Raw genomic sequence first — 14,512 nt, 5'->3', positions numbered from 1 at the left:
AACCTACATAAACCTTCAACTCTACAACTCCTCCAACCTCCATAAATTTGAAGCTAAATTTGGAGCTTTCCACACCTCGCAGAATGAATTGATTACTGATATATTTGGCCTCAATATCCAAGTTGCTCCAACCCGTTGAATTTGTCCTTTTCGCAGCAGGAAGTCAGGCAGCTCTTAGAGTAAATCCTGCTTACCTCACCCAAGATTGATTGAACCCAATTAAACCTGTCAGGATTTTGTTAGTTTAGGTGCCAAAGATATTACAATTTATTAGGTTCAGTTTGGTTCTTAAATGGGCTTCAGGTTGAATTTTAATTTTAAACCCAACACACCTCTGATGTTGATGGTAAAAGTGAGTCCATGTATGAAGTCAATCGTGACTGAGAGAGGTAGCAACTGTACATACTACTTTATGTTTATGACAATAAACTCCTATTGAAGTTAGATTTTTAAAAAACGCACATATTAAAACACATTTTATCTCCAGTTTCTGAGGAAAGATTATCAGCCAGAAATGTTTTTCGTGTCACTGATACTGCATGATGTGCTGAGAATTTCCAATGGATTTGGATCTATTTCATGCTATTCGACATCTCATCTCGGTGAGTAAAGAATATCTTCAATAACTTCACAATATGGCAGTACGAACAACAAGGCTTAGGCGATTGAGGACTTTTCACCTGCAGGTTTATAGATGTTGGAGAAATCTGGTCACTATTGCTGAATGTCTACCATAATCTCAGGCGTTTAGGATTAGGGTCAATTTATGTAGCAATATACATCACTTCATGAGTAAGGAGAAGGATGAAGAGTCTGCATTATACTGGAGATATGTCAATGCATTCACTTGGCAGAGTTAGACATCTCTCCAAGTAGGTCATGGGTCTCTCCATTTTCTTCTCCTGCCACAGGTGAATATTGGCAATGGGCCAAAGTGAATATTATGAAGTCTGGTTGGGAAACAATTAATAAGGCATTTTTTACAAAAAGTAATAGTCTACTTGGTGACTGAATCTATCCATTATGGCTCAGCAATGCAGTGTGAGGACCAGGTAAAATTGAATAGGATAAAAACATGAAAAGATCAGAGGCTTGAGGTGAAAATTAGCAGGATCAAACTGAGTTATGGAAAATCCTCAGAGGAATGAATGTCTATTTCACATTTTACATCAACCTATGGATCCTCCTGATTTTCCCAAATCAATGACGATATTAAATTTCAGATTCAGATTTATTGCCAGAGTAAAGAGATGAAATCACATACAACTCTGAGATTCTTTTTCTTGTGGGTAATCCAAAGAAAACTGTACTCAACATACACATGTAAACAAATTAAAAAATGTCAACAAACTGACTGTGCAAAGAAAGAGAAAAAAATCAATAAAATGAAAATGTAAGCGTCATTATCTGAGTCCCTGATTCAGTTTGTTGTTGAGAAGTCTGATGGTGTTCCTGAACCGGGAGTGCAAGCCTTGTGGCACCCAGACTTCTTTCCTGATGGCACCAGGGAGAACAGAGCATGTGCTTGGTGGTGTGGATCGTTGATGATTGCTGCTGCTCTCTGATGACAGTGTTCCCTGTTGATGTTCTCGATGGTAGGGAGGGTTTGCCTGTTTGCAGGGCTTTATGCTCAGAGCTTTATCCACAAGTACTTGTGGATCTTTCACAAATCACACTAATTAGTATCTTAAATTTCAAAAGTTAAAGACACTAACAAGGCAATAGAACAGATCCCTAAGTAAATGATTGGCAAGAAGGTTTGTTGCATCATAGCGTGTCCTATTCATACAGACCTGCTGCATCACAGTCATAATCCTGACCAGCCAACGTTGGAACCAAGTTCCAGTGGCACTCTGAATCTCAATGAATTCATCCATTTGTATTGGGGTCTTTATATGGGAGACCTGAAAAACAAAAGGTTATTGGTTTATTGGTGCTGATATTCTGCCATGGTTTTCTTCCATTTCACCTCTCAGTTCATGTAAAGACTAACAAATTGAGCCGATATTCCTTGAAATAGATGTGGAAAGGTAGTTTCCCATGGAAGGGGAGTCCAGGACAAGAGGGCACAACTTCAGGATAAAAATGCGTCAATTTACAATAGAAATGCAGAGAAATTTCTTTAATCAGAGGGTCATGAGTCTGTGGAACTTGTAGCCACGGGGACCTTGGAAGCGAGTCTGTTGGGTGTATTTAAGGCAGAGATTGACAGGTATTTGATTAGTCAGGGGCATTAAGGGTTTTGGAAGAAGGCTAGGGAATGGGACAGTGGATCAGCTCATGATAGAATGGTGCAGGAGACATTATGGGTCGACGGGCCTACTTCTGCTCCTATATCTTGTGACCTTGTGGTTTGCAGCATCAACTTAGTAGAGAGCGAGAGAGGGTATTTGGAGAAAAAGAGAAGAGAACTGAGATGCAGAGGAGTAATAAGGAAAGGGTAAAGAAAAAGAAAGTAAAAGTGTCAGAGAGTGAAGTAAATATGATGGAGAAGAGAAATGGGCAGGAGTAGCTGGGGAGATAGCTGGGGTGTGCTTGGTTGACAGAAGAAAAGGAGGCGTGAATTGCTGGAGGAAGAGAGAGGCATGGGGAGGGAGGAAAAAGAGAGAAAGCTCAGGTTGGCAGAAACTGAGACTACATATTCTCATCCCCAGAGAAGTGTGGATGGTGTGGAGAAGAAATGAACATCAGGAAGGGGGCCTGCGATAAAATAAAATAAATTGGCATCCTCAGTGGCTTACTCTCTGGGGTAGTTGACAGCTTACCGTGAACACAGCTTCTGGATGGCCTTTTGCTCTCATGTTTGTGTCGTAAACTCGCTTTAAAATCATCCAGGCTTCATCGTGCTTCCCGATCTATGAAAGAGAAGTTTAATAAAATAGTTTTGAGACTTGAATTATGAAAGGTAAGAGAAAGGCTCTGCTTTCCTCTTGTCACTGTTTTCTGGACTATCTGGACCATCTATTTGGACCATCATTCTACTCCAGTTCCTGCTTAGACCTCCCCCCTACCCCACCCTTTCTCTCTCCTCCCCCCTACCCCCCCCAGTCTTCATTGAGATCCACTGACTCCACACACTCAGACATCTCCCATCTCTTATATTGCATTCTTTAGAATCAAGGTGATTTGGATGTTGATGGCTTCCTCCTCTCCCTTAAATGGTGGAAATCTCTTCTTCCACGACACACGCTGAGTATAGAAAACTGCTCATAAAGCCATTAGCTTCTTCAGGGATCATCCCCTTGCAGGTTGCTGGTCTTGCCTAATCTATTTTCCGCACAACTGATTTCCTTTCATGTCCTCCTTCTTACCTCCCCATACTCATTCATAGAACCATAGAACAGTGCAACACAGAAACAGGCCCTTTGGCCCATATACTCTGTGGCAAACTATCCTCCTGCACCCAGACCACGGCCCTCTACCAATCTTCATCTCTGGGTGATCTTCTATGTCTCAAAATATCCTAATCCTTCCAACTGTGCCTCTGGCTCTCTCCAAGCACCCCCAGCCCCAGATCCCAACCCCTACACCGTTATCCCTACCCCCTCTACTATCCACACTGGATGCAAAGTCCTTTCCAGATGTAAGGCATATTGAATGACACAAACATGGAAGCTTTTATGAGTGATTGAACTTTGAAGCAATGAAGCCTCTAACAAATGCCTAATTATACAATTCCCATTAAAACACCTTTCCAGGCTGACAATTTTTAGATCTGCATGTATATTAATATATTTTAACATTCAACATAGGATAGCACAACTCAGCAGATCAGTGAAACTTTCTAAGGTCTGTAGATGACCTCTCTTAGAGATACAGCCCTTCAAGTGCTCACCTCTAGTAAGTAGCGTGGACTTTCCGGCATAAATATAAGACCAAATAGGGAAGAGAGGCAAGGAATAGCACACACAACGACAAAGAGGCGCCAGCTGTGGAATTGAAAGGACGAACCCATGCTGAAACCCCAGCCTGCAATAGATGGAAAGACATGTAAAACCACAGTGCCAGCTGAGATGAAGGAAAAGAGTGGACGGCAATACTTTATACATGGCAAGATTTGCCTTTCTCCAAACCTTCCACTCCTCACTTCTCTGAGAGTACTGATTGGGAACTCTACGGTACTATGGCTGACCTTACCCATGGAAAGGCTCTTCATTAGCATCTGACCCATCAAGCCTGCTCCACCATTCAATATCATGGGCTGGGCTCTACTACAACCTTAATTTCCCCCACTATGCAAAAACCCATCTATCTTCGTCTTAATATTTAATGAGACCGCCTCCACTGCTACCTTGAGCAGAGAATTCCACACATTCACTAATTATCTGGGAGAACCAGATCCTCCTCATCTCCATCCTCAATCTACTCCCCTGAATCCCCTCATTCTAGCCCACCTGCCAGTGGTGACAACTTTCCTGCTTCTCCCTTATCTATCCCTTTCATAATTTATGTGTTTCTATGTGATCTCCTGAATTACAGCGAGCACCATTCCAGACAGCTCAATCTTTCCTCAGAGGCTAACCCTCTCATTTTTGAAATCAACCTGATGAACCTCCTCTGCACCGCCTCCAAAGAGTGACCATCTTTGCTCAAGGAAGGAGACCAGAACTGCACGCAGTACTCCAGGTGCAGCCTCACTAGTACCTGGACCATTTCAGCAGATCCTCCCTCCTCTCAAATTCCACCCCTCTAGCAATGAAGGCCAACATTCCATTTGCCACTTTAATAGCTGTTGCATCATCTATGGGCTGGACACTGAGTGTCAGTAGAAACATTGAGCTATTGAGCATAAAGGAACATCGTAGCATGGCACACCATTTGGTAAAATTTAAAAGCAGAAAGAACAGGTTAATTTTTGTTTTCAAGGAATTAGGATATGTAATGCACGTCGAAAGAACCAAAGACTTGTTGATCCAAACCAAGGCTTTTATTAACTAAAAGACTGGAGCCTATCACAAGTAGGTCGACCAGTCCAGAATGACCTGGTTTGGCTAGGAGCAATCCTTTAAGACCTGCCAGTAGGTGGTGCTACACTCTCAGCTTCCACAGAGCCAAAAACACTGCCATCTGTACATAAGTACATATACACATTGGTGATAGAATCTGTTCTATCACAGATAGTATAGTAGGAATATATTGCACAAGTTGGGGGGGGAACCCTTTTTGTTTCTCTGTGTGTGTGTGCGTTCATACACATGTGTGTGTGCTGTTCAGCAGACTTAGGCCTTGATGTATTAGACAATTCTTGGAAATAAATGATTCAAGAGCAGACTGAGTTTGATTTGGATTTTAGTCACATGCTATTGAATAGTCCAAATAAACTGGACAAATGATCCAGAGAAGTGAGTTCAAATCTGACCAGCTATGAAAATTTTAATTTATGGTATTGGTGACAGTGAAATCACAATGAAATCAGTGTTGTTCATCAGTGGAAGGAAATCAGTTATCCTTGTCTTGTCTGGACAATATTATTAACAATATTATGAACAATGGTTAACTTCTCATATAATTGGCAAGCCATTCTCTCCAAGAGCAGTACACAAAAGTGCTAGAGAAACTCAGCAGGTTATGTGGCATCCATCGGAGATAAAGATCAGTCGGAGATTCATGCCCCAGCCCTTATTTGGGCAATCCTGAAATGTTGGCTGCCTTTCACTTTCTGTGGATGCTGTATGACCTGCTGAATTTTTCCAGCACTTTTGCGCACTGAACTCAACCCCAGCAATGGCAGATTTTCTTGTTGACCTCCTTGAGGGCAAATTAATGGCTGCTTGATGTTCAGTGAAAGAATTTGTAAGGAAGCCAGAAATTTTTAATGTTCTGATTGGGTTCCAACTGCTGCAATCTAGTGCTAAGGTGGAATAAAATTCTCCAGAAATTGGGGTGCTACTGATGCCTAGAGATTGGGTGTGTAAATGTTTGGCTGTATGGACACTTCAGGCTTGTTTCTATGCATACATTTTGGAAGCTGGACGTCCTGGTACCCATTGGCAGAGTCACAAAATGTGCTGTTCCCCTTGTAATGCCGAAGAGTCAGAGAGATTGACAGTCAAAAAACACAGAAATGCTGGAGGACCTCAGTCAGTCTTGCTGTGTCAAGATATATTGCTGACATTTCAGGCCTGAGCCTTTCCTCAAGGTATGAGTGATAAAAGTCAGGCCTCTGAATTAAAGGCTGGGGAAATAAAGGGGGAAGATGGGAGGTGGAGGAATACAGACCAATAAAAGGTGAAAAGAGGAAACGTGAGAATTGATTTTGACTCTGAAGAAGGGAAAAGGGAGGGAGAGAGACACCCCTGAATTTAAGGCTGGGAAAGATTGACAGGGCAGGTTGTTCCCTCAGAATGGAAAACTGCAACCACATGGTATAATCGCAGGGTAAACTATGGGCCGTTTAGGATGACGATGAGGAAAAACTTCTCTCATCGGATTGTAAACCTTTGGAATTCTCTTCCCCAGGAGGATGTTTTATGGCTCTTGAGCCTGTTCTATAATCAAGGCAGTTTGTTGCTGATCCTGTCTTCTATCCATATACAAACAAGGCTGAGATCAATGGAATTTTAGACACAAGGGACATGCAGAGAGGTATATGGATAGAAGACAGGATCAGCAACAAACTGCCTTGATTATAGAACAGGCTCAAGAGCCATAAAACATCCTCCTGCTTTTCTTTCTGAATTTCATAGGGCAACAGAAAAAAATACAAATTCCTCCTTAATCTCAAGACACTGGTACAGATTCAGTCTAAACATTAAACTTGGAAAAGTGAAATGCAATGGGCTGTGAGCTATGGCATCTCCTCAATGTGATTTAAAACTGTAGCAATATCAGGAATGACAGAAGATCAATGATGCTTGAATTTGCATTAAGTCAAATTAACAAACCAACAGTTAAATGTCAAAAGCATTATAAATAATATGCAGCAAATCATTTGCCAGTCATCAAATCAGTAACATAGTGATTTTATTCTGTACTTTTGGCAATGAAGTATTGCAACAGAGTTTTGATGAAAGCTGATCTCTCCTTTCATTTACATCTGAATGAATCACAGGATAGTTCAGTTGCAGCAGAATTTTCAGGTCCACAAACGTGGCAGAGAGAATCACTGGAGTCTCCCTCCCACCCATCAACGTGATTGACCAGGATCGTTGAGGACCCCTTCCACCTCGCACACAGCATCTTTCAGCTTCTTTCATTGGGAAAGGGATACAGGAGCATCAGAGCCGGCACCACCAGGCTGAGGAACAGCTTCTTCCCATGGGCAGTGAGAATGGTGAATGACCAAAGGAACTGCTCACACTGACCATCCAAGACTCTCATATTCACAAAACAATGTTTATTTATTTATTTGTATCTATGAATACTTGTCCTGCATATGTATTGTATAGGTGTGTGTGTGTTGTTGTCAGTGTGTTTTGCACCAAGGACTGGATTCGTCGGGTTGTACTTGTGCAATCAGATGACAATAACCTTGACTTGACTTGAATCTGTTGTCCAGCTTGTCTTGTTGCCTTCCACTCCAATCTTCTCCAAGGACTTGTGCAACAACTTCAATTCTATGACCCAAGTCATGACCTTCCTGGCTGGTCTGTACAGTGTTGGCACCCTGCTATAGAGCAATGCTGACATTTTGCATTCCATTCTGAACCAAACAACTCCAGAGCATGTTGCATAATGAGGCCCAGTATGAAAATAAAAATGACACAAGAAACAATCTGCTGGAAGAGCTCATAGGGTTGAGTGACATCAGTGGGAGAAAAAAGAATTATGGAAGGGTTCTGGCCCAAAACGTCGACCATTCTTTTGCTCCCGTTGTTGTTGCTGAACCCTGAGTTCCTCCAGGGGACTGTTTTACTTTTGCTACAGATTCCAGCATCTGCATTTCCTTGTGCATCTCTGGTGAAACATAACTGAATTCCCCTCCTACTCTTGTACATAACGAACAACTTGCCAACCACTTCTGCTTGTGGGACTTTGCTGTAGGCAGGTTGCCTGCCATGACTCCCACTTGGAAGTGGGAACAATCACTTTACTCAATAGACTCCAAAGCATGTGGTACATGCGAACATTGTGAAAATACCGTATAACTTGACGTGCCTAATTTCACTCTTTCACCCATTTCACTCTTTAGCTAGAATAGATCAATTAAATATGATTGTTCCGTCTTTGTTCGAACTCCAAAATCCAATTCCATTGGCTTGAATTGAATTGAATTTCTGAAGAGTTAACTTGCCCGCAGAGCACCTAAAGTTTTTCACTGTATCTCAGGACATGTGACCATAAACAATTTCAATTCAATGCATATCCTTCACAGAGTGGAGAGAGTGCAGAGAAGGTTTACCAGAATGTTACCTGGGTTTAAGCATCTAGAGTATAGGGAGAGATTGGACAGATTAGGTCTTTATTCTTTGGAGCGTAGAAGGTTGAGAGGGGATTTGATAGAAGTATTTAAGATTATGAAAGGGATAGACAGAGTGGATGTGGATAGACTATTTCCGTTAAGAGGAGGAAAGATTGAAACAAGAGGACATGAGTTAAGAATTAAGGGGCAGAGGTTTAGAGGTAACATGAGGGGGAACTTCTTTACTCAGAGAGTGGAATGAGGTTCCGGGAGAAATAGTGGCGGCGGAGTCAATTGTATTATTTAAGAAAAGGTTGGACAGGTATGTGGATGAGAAGAAGATGGAGGGTTATGGGCATTGTGCAGGGAGGTGGGACTAGAGAGGGGTGTTTGGTTCGGTGTGGACTAGAAGGGCCTAATGGCCTGTTTCCGTGCTGTAATTGTTGTGTATTATGTAAAATATAAAAAATGGTTTTCAATGTGTCAGTTTGAGGAGAATTCTGACATACTGGGGGCTCTTGCTGAAACCAACAGCAGGGTTACTCTTCTGAGAGCTGGTGACAACTGTGATAGGGGACTGAACATCTTCAACCCGATACCCTGCCGATATTGAAACATAAGGGAGCAGGCTTAATCAATACAGTAAAATCCTTGTAAATCGGAATCCAGAATAACCCTGTTATCATGAAACGAGCGGAAAATAAATAAGTAAAAAATACAGAAATTTAAGATTGGCTCTTCTCCAATCACGCAACACGCAATCTCAAGCAACTGGAAAATTCACTTATGCGGCAGTTACCGATACCCATGGTAGCCAGATACCGGGGGTTTTACTGTATCTGAAACACAATAGACGCAGATTCTAGAATCTCAAGCAAAAAACAGCAAGCTGCTGGTGAGTGGCATCAATGAGTGGGGCCATGGATGGTGGGGGTGGTGTGGAAGGAAGGAATTTTTGACATTTCTGGTCAAAACCCATTCCTTGAGACTGACCATGGAGAGAGGAGGTAGCCAAGGAGGAGAGAGTGAGTGGGGTGAAACAGGGGCCAGCAGTGAACCATTGTTTCACCTGGTTTGAAGGTCCTTGCTTCAGATATATACATTTACCTGATTTAACTTTATCCAGCTAATATTATGTTTGGCCTCAGACTGGTTTAATTTAGAATTCTTGAACATGTCCTTTAAAGTTGTGCTGGATTCAAATATATCAGTGGTTTTCAACCTGTTTCTTTCCACTCACATATCACCTGAAGTAATCCCTTACTAATCACAGAGCACCGATGGCATAGGGATTACTTCAGGTGGGATGTGAGTGGAAAGAAAAAGTTTGAAGACCACTGTTTTAATCATCCCTCATTGACTCGTTATGTGCAGGGTTTCATAACTCCAAAGGAAATGGGCCAATTACAATTTTTCTCAAGCAAAATATTTCAGTAACAATTGGGTCTAGAGCGGTGATTCTCAACCTTCCCTTCCCACTCACATCCCACCTTAAGCAATCCCTTACTAATCACAGAGCACCGATGGCATAGGGATTACTTAAAGTGGGATGTGAGTGGAAAGAAAAAGTTTGAAAACTACTGAAACACTTGAACCAGAAAAATGAACATCATTATATTATCCTCAATCGTCCAGTTCTCTGTTAGCACCCCCACTCTACACCCCCATCTTTCCCTATGCCTCCTTTCCTCCAGTGCTCTCTCTCTTTCTTCCCTTTCGCTCTGCCTCTTCCCCATCTCTGCTTCCACAGAGCCAAAAACAAACCCTGCCTCCTCCAATCAATTCTCACCTTTCCTCTCGCCTGTGTCCCATCCACCTTTTGTCTGTTGGTCTGTACTCCTTCCCCTTCCCGCTCTTCCCTTCTCCCCAGCTCCGAATTAAAGTGTCTGACTGCTTTTTACTCATCTGTTGAGGAAGGGCTCAGTCCCAAAACATCAGTGATAGATCTTTACCTCCTATGGACTCTGCGAGACCGGCTGAGTTCCTCCAGCACTTGTGTGTTTTTACTACAATCACATCATCTGCAGACTTTCACCACTCTACTCCCTGCCCTCACCCTGACAATTAAAATGGCTTTACCCCAGTGTATTACCATTACTGAAAATGGATTCATCTCTACCCAGTTGTTCCCTTTTGTTTTCCCTTGGTCCCTCACTTGCAGGGGCATGCTGATGGCGAAGTGTATCTCTGACTTTTATCACTGAGTACACAAAGTGCTCTTTTGGCCCGTGTAGGCATGCAATGTGTAACCCGGTCTCATATCAGAGTGCAGCATAAAGGCAGAGAGAAAGCGAGAGAGAGAGAGAGAGAGAGAGAGAGAGAGAGAGAGAGAGAGAGAGAGAGAGGGGGGGGGGGGAGAGAGAGAGAGAGAGAGAGAGCTCTGGACTTTTCTTGAAAAAAATATCCTTTTATAAAATAACCATGTTAAAGTCCTCATTGTAGCATCTCTAGGCCAATGAGCATAATTTTTTTTTTTTTTTCACACCATAAATCACATTAACCATGGTACACACTTTTTCCTTTTCCAATGAGCATAATTGATTCTGGGTGTGAACCTTGCAACATACTTATCTGCTTATCTGTCTGATACCAGGGCACTTCAAATGAGTGTCGCTAGGAGACGTAACAGTAGGTCATTCTTGACACCTCTTGTTGTCTGTAGACAACACTCTCCGATAGGTTACGTGTGCATGTGGAATGGGTGAAGTGAAAGCCGATTAGTTCACAGCACTTACCATAGTGTGGGATGATGGTCCAGGCCATCACCGATGCGTAAACCCCACCAATCATCCAGAACATGCAGAGCCAGCTGAGGTGTTCCCCACGCTTCTCACGAGACAGGAATTCAGAGAAATAGGGAAACACAATGGGGATGGCGCCACCAATACTGAAACACGGAAGAAACAAAATGACCTTCAGAATGCAAGAGCAGCCAAATGATGTTGACAAGACTTTTAATTCTTCTTAAATAATTGCGTCAGGACTTCAGCACTGATTACTGCCGAAAAGAACAAGAATGGAGCTTTACCAGGAAGATGAATGATCACAAATATGAGTCAGTCTTCTTGAGCTGTCTTATCAATTGTCAAGAAAAGTTTTATTATGATGTTTCCTTACTTTGGGACCTGGCAAAACCCAGCCACATAGGTATATTTCCTGGAAACCACTGAAAGTTGGAGGATTTGAGGGTATGGGGCACCGGCACAAATGAGGGTTTTTGTTTCCACTCAATTATAGATGGCCATAAACCAAGTGAAGAAATATATATTCCAAAAAACAAGATAGTTCAGAGACTGGAAATCTGAAATAAAAACAGAAAATATCAGAAGTACACTGCACATCAGGCAACATCTGTAGGGAAAGAAACAGAGATCACATTTCAGATCACTGACCTTTCATTAGGATTCGTTGTTCTGATAAAAGGGACATCAACTTGAAACATGAATGCTATTGGTGTCTCCACAGATGATGCCCACTCAGATGCATCTTATCAGCATTTTCTGTTTTTTAATCATTTCAGAATAAGTTTATAGCTTCAATGTACATTACAGATGCTGCCCCAGCTGCTGCTCAATATCTTGAATGGAGAAACAATAGATCTTCTACCATAATTATGCACAACACTAAAGAATTAGGTGTGGGATTGTGATCAGAGGAAAGACGTCACAATGTGTCCATGGCTTTAATTATGCAGTAATCCCATTTTAAAGTAAGAGTCACTTCTTGACTCCCTGAAACTTTGAAGCTACCTGCAAGATATAATTCTGTGATGGCATACTCATCACTCACTAGTCAGAAGTCAACTTCAAGCATTCTCAAGGAGTTCCAAAATCATTTGGGACAAGTCCGTGTCTAGGTCTACATCCGCCCTAAAAATCTACTCCCTCTATTGCCACCAATATGGCACCTGAGTGCCAGTCTACATTATCTCCAAAGTTATTGCCTCGATTTTAAAGAGAGTAGAAAGGGATCTAGACAGCAAGGCTGGGTTTGCAGTACAATTACCCATTTAGTGGCCCTACATCAAGGACAACAATTCACTTACCCAACTCCTGAAAGTAGCCGGCAGAACAGGAAGAAGCCATAACCTTGGACAAATGACGAGAAGATAATAAAGACTCCATTGATGCTCAAGGCGATGATCAAACAATACCTCCTGCCCATTTTATCTGCCAGTCCTCCCCAGATGAAGGCTCCAAGCATCATTCCCAAATACACGATCAACCCTGAAATAAAGTGACAACAAAATTCTTAAAATAAACCACTACATTTTGGGATTAACCCCTAAGTTTCAGACACAATCATCTCATAGAAAACACTCTTCACCATCTCACTTTGGCTGTCTAATTCTCTAAAAACAGTTTGTCCTCTGGCTGTCTAGCATGGAAATAAAGATGAAATCGTGGTTTGGGAGTGCAATGGAGTCATGTTACACCAGTTTAACAGAACAACCTGCATTTTTACAACATCTTCAGCCAGATGAAGCATCTGGAAAGATAAATGAACAAAGATTCAGGTTATCAAAAGCTAAATCAAGGAGCATCTTAAAAATGAGCAAACATAGCATGGAAACAGGCTCCAGCCATCAAAAACACAATGATCTGATTTTTATAAGATTTTCCCACTCACCTAGACATGAGGGGCAATTTACAGACACCAGTTAACCTGCCCACCCTCGCATTTTTGGGTTGTGTGAAGAAATCAGAGCACACAAATGAAATCTATATGGTTACAGGGAGGATATCAAAACTCTACACTGAAAACACAGGAGGTCAGGATTAAACCTGGGTGGTGTTATTATGAAGTAGGAGCTCTAACAGCACCAGAGGTGAGTGGGGAGGGGGGGGGGGGGTGGGTGGGGAAAGAGAGAGAGGGAGTGAGAGATAAAAGGATGCATTCATATTTAGTTTCCTATGTGACTCTCAGCACCCTATGTGACTCTCACTCCCCTCCCCTCCCACAGACCCATCAATCATAAATCTACTGGTCAGGCATTTCTATGGATGTCCTCTCAAAATAATACAAAGGCTCTTTACCAAAGTACTGGTAACAGGCCTGATCCAATAGGCTCTTCTGTTGGAAGGTAACTAATAAGCAGTGGGCGGTTTGCTAATGCTACCAAGATTCCTTATGCATCCTTTTGGAAGTACAAAACCCCCTGCAAGTACAGTCAGAGCAGGATAGTCAGGTCTATAAAGGACGATCCCAAAAAGATGACATTACTGCAACCTGTTTCTTTTGTGTCCTGGTTGTGGAAGGAACATTGGACAGAATGCTAAGTGATTCTGTCATGGTCACCAGGGAGCATGGTCAACATAGCGGTTGGTGCAATGCTGTCACAGCATTCGAATCCAGCATTGTCTGTAAGGATTTGTATGTTCTCCCCATGTCTGCTTGGGTTTCCTTTGAGTGCTCCAGTTTCCTCTCACCATTCAAAGAGTACCAGGGTTGTAGGCCAACTGGGTGTAATTGGGTGATCTGGGCTTGTAGGATGAAAGGGCCTGTACCATGTTGTATGTCTAAATTAAATTAAATTCTGCTCCTCTTTCTTTAGTACCATTAGAAGTCTTCATTCAGCCTCAATTTTACATGCAGAATTATGCAAATGCAGAAATATCAGAGGAAAAGAAATATTGGAGGATTGTAATTGCACATTGTTGCATCTGAGGCAGGACTGAACCTTTCCTTTAATTTGTGACCCTATGGTTTTCTTGGTGTTACACTAAGCTGTGTGGTAGATGGCACTATTTTCCTGCATTGTACTGGCATGCATGGTGTTGAGCAAATGAGCATACCTTCGTGACATGAGATGTCACTAGCTGCAAATCAACCCATCAACAGTACTGCAACTCTGCAAGGCAGGGAAATAATGAATTTGATGGCTGCACAGGGAATGAGAGAACTGCATAAACAATGACTAAACCAAGTAGCTGATTCACTGGCACACGAAGGGACCAATATCAGTGTCTTCCCCAATCAGGAGTTGGACTGGGCTGGCCACTTGCTTATATGCCCATTTCACTGGTCAACAAAGATTTTGCTTCCTGCGCACTGTTGTGTGTATTTTTATGGATTTTGGACTGCTGATCACAAAAATCACCTTAAATGTTTTCTATCATGTACATTTTTTTAAGATATAACCTATTTTTGTAATTTCCTGTCATATTTTAA

General features: G+C 42.1%; 1 protein-coding gene across 7 annotated transcripts in view; it reads right to left on the bottom strand.

Moving 5' to 3' along the window:
- LOC138749879 (synaptic vesicle glycoprotein 2B-like) overlaps window positions 1-14,512 on the bottom strand; it is a 139,939-nt gene that overhangs the window by 17,930 nt on the left and 107,497 nt on the right. For all 7 annotated transcript variants that reach the window (XM_069911863.1, XM_069911859.1, XM_069911861.1 and 4 more), the window contains 5 exons: window positions 12,387-12,567; window positions 11,077-11,228; window positions 3,836-3,969; window positions 2,766-2,855; window positions 1,794-1,904 (listed from right to left, as the gene is read on the bottom strand). In XM_069911863.1, coding sequence (XP_069767964.1) covers window positions 1,794-1,904; window positions 2,766-2,855; window positions 3,836-3,969; window positions 11,077-11,228; window positions 12,387-12,567 — 668 coding nt within the window. The remainder of the gene's footprint in view (window positions 1-1,793; window positions 1,905-2,765; window positions 2,856-3,835; window positions 3,970-11,076; window positions 11,229-12,386; window positions 12,568-14,512) is intronic.

The sequence above is a fragment of the Narcine bancroftii genome, chromosome 14, assembly GCF_036971445.1.
Source record: "Narcine bancroftii isolate sNarBan1 chromosome 14, sNarBan1.hap1, whole genome shotgun sequence".
NCBI lineage: Eukaryota > Metazoa > Chordata > Chondrichthyes > Torpediniformes > Narcinidae > Narcine > Narcine bancroftii.
This window is presented reverse-complemented; position numbering and strand designations above follow the sequence as displayed.